Here is a 17,511-nt window from a genome sequence, read left to right on the forward strand (position 1 = left end):
TGTTGAAGGACCATAGAATTTTGTAATCCCAGGAAAAACCAGATGAATTGGCAGCTCTGTTCACCATATCACTGAAAGGACGCCGAGGTTTTGGAGAGGGTGCAGACAAATGGATTGGACAAAATTGGGCATGAGGAAAGATTGGAGAAACATGTTTTTTCTTGAATGCCTGAGGCTGAGGGATACCCTGAAAGAAGTTCATACAATTACAACAGTCAAGAGTCTTTTTCCCATGATGGAAATGTCAGACACCAGAGGGTATAGATTTAAGGTGAGAAGGAGAATTTTGAAGGAGATTTGCAAGGCAAGTTTTCATCAGGAGCCTGGAATATGCCATCAGGGGAGTTGGTGGAAGCAGAAATGATAGCAACATTTAAGAAGCATTTTGATAGACAGATGAATTGGCAGTAAATGGAGGGATACAGACCACGAGCAGGGAAATGGGATGAGTTTAAAATGGCATCATGGCCTACATAGAAATCCTGAGCTGAAGGGCCTGTGCAGTATTGTTCTATGTTAGTATTGTTTGAAAATGGAGTGGAGATAAAAGACCAGTTACAAAGACTCGAGAGGTTTTGTGGTCTGTGTCTGCTCCTGCTCCTAATGTTCAGATAATCGGTTGCCATCAACCTGAAATGCAAAACATTTTTTCTTTAAACTCAGTAGTACGTTTCACACAAACCTCACTGGCACCTTCAATGCCATATAGGAAGTAATAGAGGCTGTCAATCCCATTATCAAAGGCGAGGAGCAGCCTCTCACAGTTGTAAAGTTGCCATAATGTCACTTGCAGTTTATCCTTTTCATGATTCAGCTGGTCTTCTGTACCTGCCTTCAAAGCCACCAAACTGATAGGACAGAAACAAATCACATCACGAAACAAGCCAGAGTAACCAAACAGAAATAAAAAGTATGGTTCTAACTAACCAGGGTGAATAACATTGACAAGTTGTGATGGACTATACAAGTGGATAAATAAAATTGGGAGGTTATGGCTGAGAAACAAGTATCAACTTAAGGAATGGATTAGAATAGAGTTAGATAAGATAGGAGAAAATATACCAGAAGATGTTATATATAAATGGGAATCCAAATGGATACGGGAAAAGAAAGAATCTCTTATATTAAAACACTTGATTGAATTACGAAATAAGATAAATGTTGATGATGAGATAAAGAAATCTTTATTAGCAAAGAGAACCCTAATTCAAAATAGACTAATTCCTTTTACAATAGATATCCAACTTTTATATAACTGGTTTCAAAAAGGGATTAGATATATAGGTGACTGTTTTGAAGGAGGTATATTGATGTTGTTTGATCAATTAAAGAATAAATATAAAAAATCAAACAACACTCTTTTCTGTTACTTTCAATTAAGGGCTTATTTAAGAGATAAACTGGGTCAAACAATGTTAATGCTGAAGCCTAATGAAATAGAAACTTTAATTCAAAAAGGAAAAATTTTAAAAATTACTTCTTGTATGTATAATTTTATTCAAAAACAGACAAGTAAACAAGGAATTCATAAGTCAAGACAAAAATGGGAAACATTTGAATATTAAAATTGATGAAACAAGTTGGTCAAGACTATGCCTTGACAGTATGACAAATACAATAAATGTCTGACTTAGATTAGTACAATACAATTTTTTACAGCAATTATATATTACACCACAAAAAATAAATAGATTAAACCCAAATTTATCTGACCAATGTTTTCGACGTAATCAAGAAATTGGTACTTTTTTACACTCTACTTGGTCTTGTTTTAAAATTCAACCTTTTTGGATAAATTTAAGACTTTTACTGGAACAAATTATTAGAATATTAAATTATATCAGAAAAAAATTATAAAAATTGCATTGGCAGTAGCCAAACAAGCTATTGCAGTTATTTGGAAATCAGATACATACTTAACTATGGACAGTTGGAATAATGAAATATTTAGCTGCATTCCACTTGAAAAAATACTTATAATTTAAGAAATGAATATGATATATTTTTGAAAATTTGGCACCCTTCTTTACAAAAGATAGGATTAAATATATAGGTCCTTCAAAGATAAAATTATTAGCTATGTGGGGAAAAAAAAGATATATACTAAAGCTATTTTGAACGCCATGGAGCATGTGGGGAAGAGTTAAGGGGAGGGGGGGGGGAGGGTTGATATTAACTTTCATTAATCTATTATTCTATTCATTTTATGTAACTCTCTTAAAAATTTAATTAAAAATGTTTTTAAAAAAAGTATCAACTTAAGTTGTTAACTATGTTTATGTTATAGACTGCAATTACTCCAAATGGTTGTTCCAAAAGCACCTCTCAAACCCCTTGAAGCCCCCTTGAGTAACTGCAATAGTTCAAGAAGGTAGCTCACCATCACCATCACAAGAGCAATTAGGGATTTGCAGTAAACAATGGCCTTGCCAGAAATGCCCAGATACCAAGGATGCGCAGGTGGTCAGACATTCCACACCTCCCATCCATTAACCCACCACCACTACATACACATCACCTAGCATCACTTTATGTACATACAGTTTATGTCTATAATACGTATACATTGTGTTTTATAGGATTGCTTTTATATTTATATATATATATAGTGTTTTTTGTTTTTTATTGTGTTCTTTATGCTGCATCAGATCTGGAGTAACAATAATTTTGTTCTCTTTACACTCATGTACTGAAGAATGACAATAAACAATCTTGAATCTTGAATGAATATATAAAAAAGATGCTTCCTAGAAGCCCCCAAATTATGAAGAGCAAATCAGAATCAGGTTTAATATCACTGGCATATGATGTTTTATGGCAGCAGTATATTTCAATGTATAATAATAAACATATTATAAATTACAATAAGAAATGTATTTTAAATTTTAAATTAAGTTAGTGCAAAAAGAGAGCCAAAACAAAGAAAAAATATTGAGGTAGATAGCGTATGTGGGTTCATTGTCCATTCAGAAATCCGATGCCAGAGAAGCAGCTTTTCCTGAAAACACTGACGACGTGTCTTCAAGGTGGCACAAACCAGTGCTGCATTATTTGGATTTTTGTGATATGACTGAAGTTTTATAAAGGTATGGTAAATAAATACAGAATCCAGGATCATTAGCAAAAAAATTAGCTTCTCAGGGTTAAAGACAGAAAACCTTTCAACAATGGATATGAGAAATTGGGACTCTTCACAAATGCTAGATCAACCGTTACCCTTAAATCTCAGATTAATAGATTTTTAATAACTAAATATACTTAGGGACATGAGGAAAATGTGCCTAGTCTTACACACAAAATCTCCCGAAATATGAGGAGTTTGCATGTTCTCCCAGAAACCAATAGGCGTCCTCTCAGTACTCTGGATTTCTCTGTCCCCCATCTACACTTCTTTAAGATTTGCCTACATAACTGATCCTCAACTTCTCACTGACTGGAGGCTGCGGCAGAGTGATTACCACCTCACCACCATTAGTTTATTTCGAAGTTTCATGGGTTCAATTGAAGATCCTCACCAATCATGTCCTTTTTTTAAAACCAGAATAACAGACTTCTCAAATAAAATTGGAAACTCTAGTTAATCTTGTCTTATGCAGTTTTTCATCCTCTCCCACCTTCCCACTTAATCATACCCATAGATCCTATACCCTGGAATGCTGAGTTGCTGATTCTGCCCTTCCTTCAATCATATCCCTCCTAATAGAAAAATACGAAACTTCCGTGTTGACCAATATTCTCAGTTTTTCTGCCTCACTAGTCAGACTCCTGCAGCAGAGGAGGTTGAGGAAAAGACTGAGAGTGGTAGAGAAAATTAGCAGAGGAATAGATAGGGTTGACAGTAAGAAAAAATTTCCCTTGACAGCGGTCTCTGAGACAGGTGACTTGATTTAAAGTGTGAAGAGATTTTTGAGAAGATGGTGCTGGGGACTTCCAGGAGGAGTGAGGGAGAATAACAGTAGGATTCTAAAACAATAATGAAGGGGCACCAGATGTCATAGCAAACTTAAAAGTGAATAAATTTCCAGGTTCTGATCAGCTATATTTCAAGAAACTAAGGGAAGAGCTTGCTGAGGTCCTGATAGAAACTGTCAATTCCTTTCTGGACACAGAAGTGATGACATTATATCAGCAAATGTGAATTCAAAGAAGACAGCAGAGAAAATTCAGGTAGTTACAGATTGATGACTCCAACATCAGTAGTAGTGAAATTACTGGAAAAAAAAATTCTAAGGAGCAGGATTGATCTGTACATGGTGAAGCAGGGCTTAATGTGTGTTAAGGTCTGACTAACCTGACTGAATTTTCTAAGAGTTGAGTGTATAGATGAGTTGATGTAGTCCACATGGATTTCAGAAAGGACTTTGACAAGATCCCAGAAGGGACACTGGCTCAAAAGGTAACAGGCTGTGGGATCCAGGACAATTTAGCAAATGGATTTGGCTTGGTGACAAAAGGCAAAGTTTTTGTGATTGAAAGCTTGAAAAACGTCCTTTGCTGTTTGACATGTACATTAATGACCTGAAAGTGAAGACAAGACCTATGAATGTTAAGTTCATAGATGATTCGTAGATTAGTGTTGCTAATGAGGAGCATCAATTTCAACCACAGAATGATATTAATCATTTGGTAAAATGGGTAGCAGAAGACAAATAGTGTTTAATTCTAAAAAATGTGAAGTAATACATTTTGGAAGACTAATAATGTCTGGATATGCACAATTAACAGAACCATAGAAAGCACAGAGGAACAGAGGGATCTTTGTGTATGTTCAAAACTCCCTGAAAGCAGCAGCACAGGTAGCTGAGGTGGTATAAATGGCATATTTGCTTCATTAGCTGGCAAAAATAATAAAAAAACAGCTGAAACGCCGTGTGAATTCACCATGCTACAAGGAGGATCTGACTGCATTGAAGAAGATAGAAAGGAGATTCACCAGGGTTTTGCCTGGGGCTGAGTCTTTCAGCATTCAGAAAGAAAAACATCAGCTGGATTTGTTTTCCTTGGAGCAGAGGAGGTCTGGGGTGCCTTGACTGAACTTTACAAAATTGGGCATGATCTTAAAGACGCAGTCCTGATGAAGCATCTTGGCCCGAAACGTCGACTGTTTACTTTTTTTCATAGATGCTGCCTGGCCTGCTGAATTCCTTCAGCATTTTGTGTGTGCTGCTTGGACTTCCAGATCTGCAGATCTTCTCATCTTTATGGCAACATACTTATATGTAACTTGATAATATATTTTCTTTGAACTTTGAATATTTTTCATCTGCGTTCGCAAAGCAGGAAATCATTGGATGGAGATTTCAATTAGAACCATGAACTTAGAAAACACGTTAAATTAACATGAGGAATTAGATGTCACAGCAGGCACAATAGTGAATAATGAGATGTATCCGACACTGCTAGGCAAGGTAGGACACTGCTGCCACAGGTGTCTGTCTGATAAATCTGCTATTTGAACTGAATAATCAGATGGCTGGATGTCAGCAAATATGGTACCCTCACTCATAAAAGGGTAGCAGGGGTAAACCAAGTAATTACGGTGCAGTTAGTCCAACTTCAGTGATAGGGAAATTATTGGAAAAGATTCTGAGGGTCATTAGTAATCTACCTGTAGGAAAGCTGAAGTAATTCGGGGAGTCTAGGACAAGAGGGCACGACTTCAGGATTGAAGGACGTCCATTTAGAACAGAGATGCAGAGAAATTACTTTAGTCAGAGGGTGGTAAATCTGTGGAATTTGTTGCCACGAGCAGCTGTGGTGGCCAAGTCTTTGGGTGCATTTAAGGCAGAGATAGATAGGTTGTTGATTAGCCAGGGCATCAAAGGGAATGGGGGGAAGGCAGGGGAGTGCGGATGACTGGAAAAATTGCATCAGCCCATGACTGAATGGTGGAGCAGACTTAATAGACCAAATTGCCTACTTCTGCTCATATATCTTATGGTCTTATGGAGTCAGCACAAATTTATTGTAAGGGATCCTGTCAGACTAATTTCATTGAAATGGAAAATTTTGAATAAGTGACTAGATATATTGACAAAGGCAGTGGGGTTGCTATGGTTTACATTAACTTCAAATCATGTCTTTCACAAAATACCATACATTTGGTTAGAACCCATGGGATCCAAGGTAAGTTGGCAAATTGGACCCAAAATTAGCTTGATATTAGGTGACAGATGGTTCAGGCAGAGGGTTGCTTTGTGATAGGATACTTCTGATTGGTGGTGTGTCAGAGCAATCAGTGCTGGAATCCTCATTGTTTGAAACAAACATTAGTTATTTGGATACGTATGTAGAAGGCACGATTGGTAAGTTTATAGATGACATTATGATTGCTGGAGTTGTCAACAGTGTGAGATGTAGTTTAGACTAAAAGGTGATATCAATATGTTGGTGAAATGGGCTGAGAAATGGCAGATGGAGTTTTATCTGGATAAATATGAAGCGATGCATACTGGGGAGTCTAATGAGGGTTGGACATACACTATTAATTGTGTGACCCCTGGAGTATAAGTCCAGGGATTCCTGAAGGTGGCAGTACAGTAGAAAAAGTGATAATGCAGGCATATGGAATGCATGCCTTTATTGGTCACAGAAAAGAATATAAGAAAGCGGAGGTCTTGATGAAATTTTGTAAAACATTAATTAGACCACAATGAGAACACTGTCTGGAATTCTGGTTGCTGTATTATAGTAAGGACAGGATTGTTGTGGTGCTGGAGTAGGGATAATTTGCCAGGACTGTGCCTAAGATAGAAAGTTTTGTCAATGAGCAGTGACTGGACAAACTGGATTTGGCTTTCGTGGAGCAGAGCAGGTTGAGGGAAAGATTGATAGTGGTAGACAAAATTAAGACAGGAATAATTAGGGTTGATACAAAGAAAATGTTCCCCTTGACAGAGGTCTCTAAGTCAGAGGTCTTGGTTAAAAGTCTGAAGAGATTTTTGAGATGATCTGAGGAATTTTTCATACAGTTGAAACCTAGAATACCCAGCCTAGGGAGATGGTGGATACATTCACACATTTAAATAAACATCTGGATGAGCATTTGAATTGACAATTATAGAAGGCTGTGAACGACCTGCTGGTAAATGTAACTGGTGTAGATGAGTACTTGATTGCCAGCATGGACGTAGATAGACTGCAGGTCTGTTCCTATGCTATATGATTCTACTCTGCAAGATAATGAGGGCATAAGAGAAAAAGATGGTGAAAACATGTTCCCTAAGCAGAGATTTCTCTGATTAGGAGACAATGGTTTATGGGATAGTGCAGGAGATTATAAGGGGATTTGTTGATTCTAGAAATTGAAGCACACTGCTTGAGGGCTGGTGAAAAATGGTACTCTGTCACAGGATTCAACTGAGCAACTGAAAAACACTGGGATAGAAGCTAAGCTGCAAACCAAGTGCTGGGAAAATAACTAATATGGCTGGCTTGGACACAATGGGCCCATTTTCTTTGTTGTAGGCCAGTAACTGAGATGTGTGTGAGAAGGGCAATTGTGAGAGAGAAATGGGAGCAGAAGTGTGTGTAGATAGCAGGAAGAGGACAGGCGAGAAGTGAGAAACTGAAGTTCTTGCAGAATTTCAGCATCTCCAGAGATTTCAAAGAAATCTCCAGCCAAAATACCAGTCACTGATTTATAGCAGAAGCAACAGTGGGGCAAAACAGGAAGAGGCAAAGAGGCACACTTTGTGCTTGCCCAGAACAGTAAAAGAATACTGTTGAAACAATTAACAGAAACCTATAAAAGACTAATCCGCACAAACCCGTGGGCCAAAGGAGAAAAGTTGTCAGCAAATCTACAGCAAAAGTCCAAAGTAATCAAAGTACGTACAGTATATGCCACCATATACTCCGAGATTCATTTACTTACAGATATTCACAGTAGAACAAATAAATACAATAAAATCAATGAAACCATACACAAATACTGACAAACAACCAATGTGCAAAATACAACAAACTGGGCAAATATAAAAAAATAATACATAAACAGATAATACAGACTAAACAGAGTTTTTGAAAGTGAGTCTATAGGTTGTGGAGTCAGTTCAGTGTTCAGGTGAATGTAAGTATCCATAGTGGTTCAGGAGTCTGATGCTGCTGGAGTACTAACTGTTCCTGAACCTGGTGATGTTGGATCTAAAGCTCCTGTGCCTCCTCAATAGTAACAGCGAGACAAGAGCATGGCCTGGATGGTGGAGGTCCTTCATGATAGATGCTGCTTGCTTGGGGCAGTGCTCCTTGTAGATATGCTCAATAGTGATGAGGGCTTTTTCTGCATTGGACTGGGCTGTATCCAACAATTTTTGTAGACATTTCCATTCCTGGGCATTGGTGTTCCCATGCCAGGCTGTGATACAACCAGTCAGGACACCTTCCACAATGCATCAAACAGAAGGCAAAATAATCCAAAGCAGCACAGAAGTATAAACTGGTGGTGCAAATCAATAGTTGTACCTGTTCATGGTCTTATGAGGGTCAAACTTCAACTCAGCATGTTCGAGAGTCAAATTCTGAAGCTCTTTGCTCAGATTATTTCGTTTCTCTTTCCGCTGCCTGAGCTTCCATTGCAGGTAGTCACTAGTTGCAATCTGCATGTTGATTCTCTGTTCTATGTCCTAGTTAAGATATTTAATATAAGACCATACAACAAACAATGTAAATCAAGCCATTTGGCCCATCGAGTCTTCTCTGCCATTCATTCATGGTTAATTTATTAACCCTTTCAATTCCATTCTCCTGCCTTCTCCCCATAACCTTTGACAGTCTTACAAGAATCTATCAACGTCTGCTTTAACACAAAGTACACTGCAGATGCTGCGGTCAAATCAAGACGTACAAAGAAACTGGATGAATTCAGCAGGTCGGGCAGCATCCGTTGAAAGAAGCAGTCAATGTTTTGTGTCGAGACCCTTCGTCAGGACTAAAGAAGAAGGGGGCAGGGGCCCTATAAAGAAGGTGGGGGCAGGGTGGAAAACCAAACAGAGGAAAGATCAAGAGCTGGGGGAGGGGATAGGCAGGAGAGGTGAAGAAGTAATCTAAGGGGAAAGCACTATGGGTAGTAGAAGAAGGCAGAGTCATGAGAAGTGATAGGCAGCTAGAAGAGGAGACAGAGCGAAGGTGGATGGGGGAAGGGAGAGGGAGGGAATTACCGGAAGTTGGAGAATTCAATGTTCATACCAAGGGGCTGGATCTTTCCACCCTCCCCCCACCTTCTTTTTAGGGCCCCTGCCCCCTCCTTCTTTAGTCCTGATGAAGGGTCTCGACCCGAAACATTGACTGCTTCTTTCAATGGATGCTGCCCGACCTCCTGAGTTCATCCAGCTTTTTTGAACCTCTGCTTTAAACTACCCAGTGACTTGGCCTCCACAGCTATCTGCGGCAATGAATTCCACAGATTCACCGCTGGCTTGTTGAAGAATCTTTGTTCTTAAGGATGTTCTTGTATTCTGAGACGATGCCCTCTGGTCTTAGATTGCCCTACTATAGGAAACATTCTCTTAATTTCCATTCTATCCAGGCTTTTCAATATGTTTAAATGAGATCTCCCCCTACCCCCGTTCTTCTGAACTCCTGGGTACAAGCCTAGACATCAAAAGTTCCTCATAAAACACTTTGATTTCTGGGATTATTCTCTTGAAGCTCCTTTGGTCTCCTTCCAATGTCAGCACATCCCTTCTCAGATAAAGGGCTGTAAACTGCTCACAGCACTCCAGAGACAGCCTGCCCAATGCCTCATAAAGCCTTAGCATTACATCTTTGCTTTTATATTCTAGTCCTCTCAAAATGAATGTTAACATTTCATTTGCTTTCCTTCCTACTGATTTAAGCTGCAAGTTAATCTTCAGGGAATCCTCCACTAAGACCCCCAAGTCCCTCTGTACCTCTGATTTCAGAATAGGCTCCCCATTTAGAAAATAGTCTAAACCTTTATTCCTTCTACTAATCTACATGACCATACACTTCCCTACACTATTCCACCAATATAAAGCTATCATCGTTTTAATGTTAACCAAACCAACAATACAATTAAGAACAAGGCAGAAGCATTCCAGTACTGAAGTCTCTCTTCCATCCCTGTAGAGATACTGCACCTCACTGCAGATCCTCCCATGCTCACCCACCCACACTCATGCCTCGCCTACTCAACACTGTGATTGGGATTGCTGTCCTCACGCTGTGCAGGTCAGGCAGTATTAGTGGAGGATGTGAATACACACTGCCTAAATCTGTTTCCCTTGCTTATCTCTACAGCTGTTGGCTAAGTTAGTAAGTGTTTACAGCAGTTTTTGTTTTGCTTTCAGACCTACAGCAGCTTTTGTTTTTGTTTATTTACCTCTAGTTTTGAACAGGACATTAGCTCCTTCAATTTGTTGATTTCATTGATCACGGTATTTTCATTATGTGACCGCATTCCAAAATCTATGCAAAATGTAAAAAAAAAACAATTTTGGATAGCAGCAGGACAATATATAGAATCAGACTGAAATCACTATGCATTGGACATGAATATTAGAACTGCCCTTGCCTTTGTTTTCTTACAGTATGTCATATTTTCAAAGATAATTTTACTGGGTCCACAGATGGTGTCATTCTGGGCACATTCTGATCGTAGCACATGCATGCTATTTCCCCATCTTCTTGTTGTGGAAGCATAGTATTATTTGGCTAACTGCCTGATGATTTTATATGTATTTTGTATTAATAAGATGCAGTGGATTTCGGTTAATTGGGACACATCGAGACCAGTATATTTTGACAATCAGACAAAGTTTCATGGAAATGGTTAAACAGGCATAAAAAAGATGAACTGATTAACAAATTATGTTCTTAAATGAAATACAGAACAAATTAGCACACTACCAATACTACTACAGTACTAGAAAACTGTATTAGTTCCTAGTCGTTATCATTTGTGCCATGTTCTTTTAACAGTAAATAAACAAAATCAGCGCTGCCACCTAGTGCAGATAGTACAATGCTGTCAAATGACTGCATCTGCCAAATCTTTTAATTGTAACATTCAAGATTATTGTCGTTATTATTACCTTCAAAATTCTACATAGTCCTTAACTTGCTGAAGTAGTGAAATTGTTTCATTTTCACTCCTAGCTGATTCTGGCATCTCCAAGCCTGAATGCTTTAAACCACGGCAAGAAAAACTGTTCTGAATTGCCTTACTGTTTATCTCTCACCAGCTATCGGTGACCAAAAAACGCTTCTTTTTGAGCATTAACATACCACAACTTACGCCGTTTAAAAACTGATCACTTGAAGCATGGTGCAGTGTCTAATGGCCATGCAAGTGCATGTGACTGGTATTTGTTAGAAACTATTCAGCAACAGTTTCTTGTCTCAATTAAGCAGCATAGTATCCCAAATAAATGAAGAAAATCCTGGCTATTTTCTCAATTAATTTTTGATCTTTAAGAGCTGTCCCGATTAACCAACGGCCCAATTAACTGGAAACCACTGTAATTGTACCTCATATTTCACACTTGTCATATTTATTACATCTATAAAGTTTTGCAATCTCATTGACCAGTAATTCCACATTTTTGTTATCAAGTTCGAACATGCAGCTCCACGTTCATTTTTGCAGATGATATGTGGTGAAATGGGGACAACAGAAACGAAAGGTTAAAAATCTTAGATCAGCTGGCTGACTGGGGAGATGTACAAGTTGAAATTTAATACAGAGAAGTGCAAAGTGACACACTTTGACAAAGAGGATATGGAGATACAATATGAACCACAGTTCAACAAACTGTACTGGAACAGGACTTGTGAATACGTGTCTAAATCCTTCCAAATGCCAAGGCATGTTGAGAGAGTACTTAATGAAATCTATGTGGTCTCAGAGTCATAAAGAGATGCACAGAGTACAAAAGCAGTTTCAGAAGTTGAAAGAACATCAGGTAACGCCTTGGCCGCAATGCATTCAGGCTACATCCACACTGAGCCGGTGAGTTTTGAAAACGCCGGTGTCGCAAGAAAACAATAGGTGCCCACACCAGGCATTTCTGAAAATACCTCCGTCTACATTAAAATGGGTACTTGGGTGAATCTCCTCCTACTGGGCACGCGTGCAGGACATAGCTACAGAAAACAAGCAAAGAAGAAACGGCATACTATTTCTGTTTCCTCCTCTTGGTTCAAGAAAACAATGAAATGACACGCTGCTGCCACCAACTGTTCCAGCACGTCATGACAGCGTTTTTAAAGCACTCCAGTTACCCCGTAAACACTACACCACCCAGCCAGTGTTTTCAGATTTACACACTCTGGAGAGCGTTTTAGAAAAGCTCCATTTTTGGGGCAGGAAAACACCATTTCAGTGTGGACAGAGGGTCAAAACAAAGAGAAAACGCTTTGGTTACGGATTTTTCCAGTCTAGTGTGGACGAGGCCTCAGTTCCAGTCACCAGACTAACAAGGATTTGAAGGTCCAAGAAAGGGAAAGAAAAACATTTACTTAAATGGTTCCAGGGTTTCAACTGCAAGGTTAGACTGGAGAAGTAGCTGTTGTTTTCCTTACAGCAATAGCTGAGAGGTAGAGAGGATCATAACTTACTTAGATGGAATAGACAGAGGAAAGATGTTTCCTGACAGCAGATGGGGAAAAAATATGTTAAAAAGTTTAAGGGGGACATGACAAATAAGTCTTTTGTTATGTTTAACAGTTATGGCAGTTATGATCTGGAATTTAGTAGCTTTAAGGCAGATGAGAAAAGAATCAAAGAATCCTTGCAAATATAAATTGGATAGGCATTTGTACGAGATTTGCAGAAGCAGAGGGAAAGAGCACGGGAGTTAGACGGTTCTTAAAACATCCCTTAAGAACGGAGATGACAAGGAATTTTAGACACAGGGTGGTGAATCTGTGGAATTCATTGCCATAAACAGCTGTGGAGCTCAAATCATTGGGTAGATTAAGGTGGAGATTGACAGGTTCTTGATTAGTAAAAGTATCAAGTTACAGGGAGAAGGCAGGAGAATGGGATTGAGAGGGATAACAAATCAGCCATGAGCAAATGGTGGATCAGACTTGATGGCTGAATGACCTTATTCTTCTCCTGTGTCTTATGGAAACGGGCTGGATGATTTGCTTTTCTTCTATTCATATTACTTTGAATTTATAGAGAATACCATACTCTTCATACCCAATATGTATCTTTTACCAGATCTGATTTACCTGCTATACTTTTTCTCACTCTCACTCCACTGGTTGATGAATGTCTACTGCTTGATCTGAGAGATGGAACATCAATCTGAAATGGAAAGGTATTAACTTCGTAATTAAAGCAGGTGATTACTTCTTCTTTGAGTTCAGCAGGGAGAAAGACCTTTTGTGATGCACAAAATTCTCACAATTGTTGGATCTATATTCAATTAGAATGTCACTGAATTTGGTCCATAAAGCCACGAGAACATCTGAGCAAGAGATATACGTGATTTGGTTTGCTAGTCTGATTTTTGTCATTATTTTTGGGCAGTGTACCACAAAGCAGGGACGAAATGTGTTTCACAATGTATATCTGAGTTACTTGGTGTGACATTGTCACGAATCACAGACCCTGAGCAATGAAGATAATCAGTCCTTTCTGGAAACAAATCAGGATCTTATTAGTTTTTGATGCCTTTCGTGCATGAATATACCCACCAGGTCCAATATATTTTATGTAAGGAATGATCATATTTAGATTCAGATTCATGTATTTATCACGTGTGTGTCAAAACATACAATGAAAAGCACTATTTGCATTAATAACCAACTCAACCAAACACGTGCTGGAGTCAGCCTGCGAGTATCGCCACACATTCCTGCACCGGCAACCTCTGGTCCCTGGCTTGGACTCGCAACTCACAGACGTCAGACCTCTGACTTCTGGGCACACTGACCCAGTAGTTTTGACCATCTAACTTGACTTCTGAACTTGCTGACTTTAGTCTGCTGCCTTAGGTGTTGACCGCAGGCCCCACTGATTATGGGACTTTGAACTCTGACGCTCCTGCTCGCTTGGACTTCCGATTCTGGGATAAGCTGACCTGGGGTTTGGGGGGGGGGGGGGGGGTTCATCAGCCCTCCCTCATCCATGGGGCCCGCTGGCCTTGGTCACTGACCACAGGGATCACTGATCAGTACCTGCCAACCAGTCATCCATCCAAGGGGATCACTGACCTACTATCAGAGAGTGATTTGACCAGGCCTCTAAAGCCTAACCTGTCACCTAACAACCCATGCTGCAAACAAAACCATCCCTATGAACCTAAAAAGCAACCAACTCTGAGCTATGACCTCGATAGGTATCATAGCTTGGTGTCATCTTGACTGGAAGCTAATCAAAGTTTAATAAATTTGTGATTGACATTATCAGAGGTTAGGAAATTTAGGCCCCTTGTCTTAAAGGCAAAGTAGAGCTATTCATTGTTTGGCAGGACTGGTTGGGTTTGGTGAGACAAACAGTTCCACCACTTTGTGAAAGGGAGTTACACATTTTGTTCATTGTGTGATTAGACTTCAAAATGCATTGTATCGTGTTAACGAGGCATCTTTTGGTGACAGTGATTTACACGGCCAGTGATATATTGAGGTTATGCTTGACAACTGGGCGGATCTAGCAAGAGTCAGCAACATGCTTAGTGAGAGTGATATTCAATAATGATATGGGAAAATGTTGTAGATGTATACTTTGGATGATATATCAAATTAATCTAGAAAATGGGTCCACCTGATCTGACAGTTCCATTCTTGAACATGCAGGAATGAGACCATTTGGTGACTCAAGATGTACCACTGGGCTATACAAGCAGATTAAAAAATTTAAAGAGCTAACATTGAATTTGATGAAAAGGAGGCTTTTAGTGAAAATGTTTGGTTAAAAAGAGAACCCTTGATTTTCTTACTCAGGCTGATCAGAACCTCAACCCTGTTAACCCGCATCTTCTCCAAATCCTGTCATATCCCCCACTCAACAAAGATCCATTAGTCTCAGTCTTGAAAACTACCCAAAATTTAGCACCTTTAGGAGAGGGTTCTGTTGCTACCTGTATGAGAAAGTCTTCTCTCGTTTCACACTAGAAAGATTGAGCTCCATTTCTTCTCGTACTGCATTCCTCTATATCTATCTGGACTAATCTCTTCATCAATGGAATGTGTTGCTTAAATTCTCTTCATACATTCTATGGGGAGGTCACAGAATTATGCAAAATAGAAACAGACTATTCAGCCCAACACCTTCACACCGACTAGTGGGTAGCCATCCATATTAAACTCGTCTTCCAGCTCTTGCCCCGTAGCTTCTACACCGAGTCAGTTCAAGTGCTTGTCCAGACACTTCTGAAATGCTATCAATGATTCTGCTTCTACCACTCTCTCAAGTAGTCTCCTCCAGGTACTCACCACTCTCCAGGTAGAAAGATCTCCCTCGGATCCCCTCTAAATGTCATTGACTTTTCTCTAAATCAATGTCCTGTAGTTGATATGGGGACCCTTGACTTACCACCAGGGATGTACTAGACCACAGAAACAGTAACTGTCCCACCCCCAAGAAAGGACCACCTAACAGAATTGTTACCCCAGTCTTATTTCTTTCCTGCGCAGCAAAACCCTCTATAGTGCCATGCATTGGATTGTTGCTGTTGTTTTCCCCAAGAAGACTATCCCCCAACAGTATCCAGCTGACTCACCTGTTTGAGAGGGGAATGAGCAAGGGAGGTTCCTGCATCTCTAACTGCCCTTTCTAGTGGTCACCCATCTTTTTTTCTTTGAATGCAGAGTGACCAACTTTCTGAGGTATTATCTATCACATCCTCTGCATTCCAGATGTGTTTTAGCTCAGCTCCAACTGCTCTTCACAGCTTGCCAGGAAGTGCAGCTGGACATTCTTCAAAGTACAAAGTAAATTTATTATTAAAGTACATATATGGCACCATATGCAACCCTGAGATTCATTTTCTTGTGGGCAATCACAGTAAATACAAGAAACATAAAAGAATCAACGAAAGACCGCGCCCAACAGGACGGTGAAGAGTCCTTGAAAGTGAGTCTATAAGTTGTGGTAAAACCTCAGTGATGGGGCAAGTGAAGTTGAATGAAGTTATCCCCACTGGTTCAAGAGCCTAATAGTTGAGGGGTAATAACTATTCCTGAGCCTGTGGTGTGGGGATTGAGACCCCTGTACTTTCTTCCTGATGGCACCAGCAAAAGGAGAGCTTGGCCTTGGTGCTGGTGGTCCTTGATGATGGATGCTTCTTTACTGAGATAGCACTCAGTGTAGATGTGCTCAATGGTGGGGAGGGCTTTACCTGTGATGGACTGGGACATATACACTACTTTTTGTAGGAGTTACTGTTCAAGGGCAACAGTAATTGTAGTTACTGTTCAAGGGCATCTCAACTGAGATGCAACCAGTAAATATACCTTCCACCACACATCTACAGAAGTTTGTCAAAGTTTTAGATGTCATGCCGAATCTATGCAAACTCCTAAGGAAGTAGAGGCACTGCTGTGCTTTCTTCATAATTATACTTACGTGCTGGGCCCAGGACAGCTCCTCTGAAATGATAACACCAAGGAATTTAGAAAATTTGAAATTGCTGACCCACCCTACCTCTGATCACCCAATGAGGACTGGCTCGTGAGCCTCCAGTTTGCTCCTCCTAAAGTCAATTATCAGCACCTTGGTCTTGCAGACATTGAATGAGAGCTAGTTGTTGAGGCACCACTCAGCCAGATTTTCAATCTCCCTCCTGAATGCTGCTTCGTCACCACCTCTGACTCAGCCTATGACACTGGTGTCGTCAGCAATCCTGAACATGGCATTTGAGCAGTGCTTAGCCTCACAGTCATAAGTATAAAGCGAGTAGAGCAGGTGTCCAAGTACACAGCCTTGTGGTGCAGCTATGCTGATGCAGATTGTGGAGGAGACGCTGCCAATCCGAACTGACTGGCGTCTGCAAGTGAGGAAACTGAGGATCCAACTGCACAAGGTGATATTAAGGCCAAGGTCTTGAAGCTTATTGATTAGTTTTGAGGGAATGATAGTATTGAATGTTGAGCTGTAGTTGACAAAGAGCATCCTGATATATGCATCTTTGCTGTCCAGATGTTCCAAGGTTGAGTGAAAAGCCAGCGAAATGCAATCTGCTAAGGACCTGTTGTGCCTGTAGGAAAACGGGAGCAGATCCAAGTCGCTTCTCAGGCAGGAGTAGATATGTTTCATCACCAACCTCTCAAAGCACTTCATCACAGTGGATGTAAGTGCTACTGGACAATACCCATTGAAGCAGGTTACTACATTCTTCTTAGGTACTGGTATAATTGAAGCCTGCTTGAAGCAGGTGGGTACCCCAGATACTGAGGCAAGTGGTTAAAGATCTCAGTGAATACTCCAGCCAGTTGATCAGCACAGGTCTTTAGTACTTGGCCAGGTACCCCATCTGGGCCGAATGCTTTCCAGAGATCATACCTAGACCTCTTGCATCCTGCCTGGTCAGCAGACCT

The 17,511-nt window shown here is 40.0% G+C and overlaps 1 protein-coding gene across 1 annotated transcript in view; it reads right to left on the bottom strand.

Moving 5' to 3' along the window:
* The window catches only part of LOC132407255 (uncharacterized), a 78,442-nt gene that overhangs the window by 19,358 nt on the left and 41,573 nt on the right, over positions 1-17,511 (bottom strand). The window contains exons 8-11 of the mRNA XM_059993516.1: positions 13,201-13,276; positions 10,343-10,428; positions 8,464-8,624; positions 683-848 (exon numbers count right to left, since the gene is read on the bottom strand). Of these exons, the coding sequence (XP_059849499.1) occupies positions 683-848; positions 8,464-8,624; positions 10,343-10,428; positions 13,201-13,276 (489 nt within the window). The remainder of the gene's footprint in view (positions 1-682; positions 849-8,463; positions 8,625-10,342; positions 10,429-13,200; positions 13,277-17,511) is intronic.

This window comes from Hypanus sabinus, chromosome 18 (genome assembly GCF_030144855.1).
Source record: "Hypanus sabinus isolate sHypSab1 chromosome 18, sHypSab1.hap1, whole genome shotgun sequence".
Taxonomy (NCBI): Eukaryota; Metazoa; Chordata; class Chondrichthyes; order Myliobatiformes; family Dasyatidae; genus Hypanus; species Hypanus sabinus.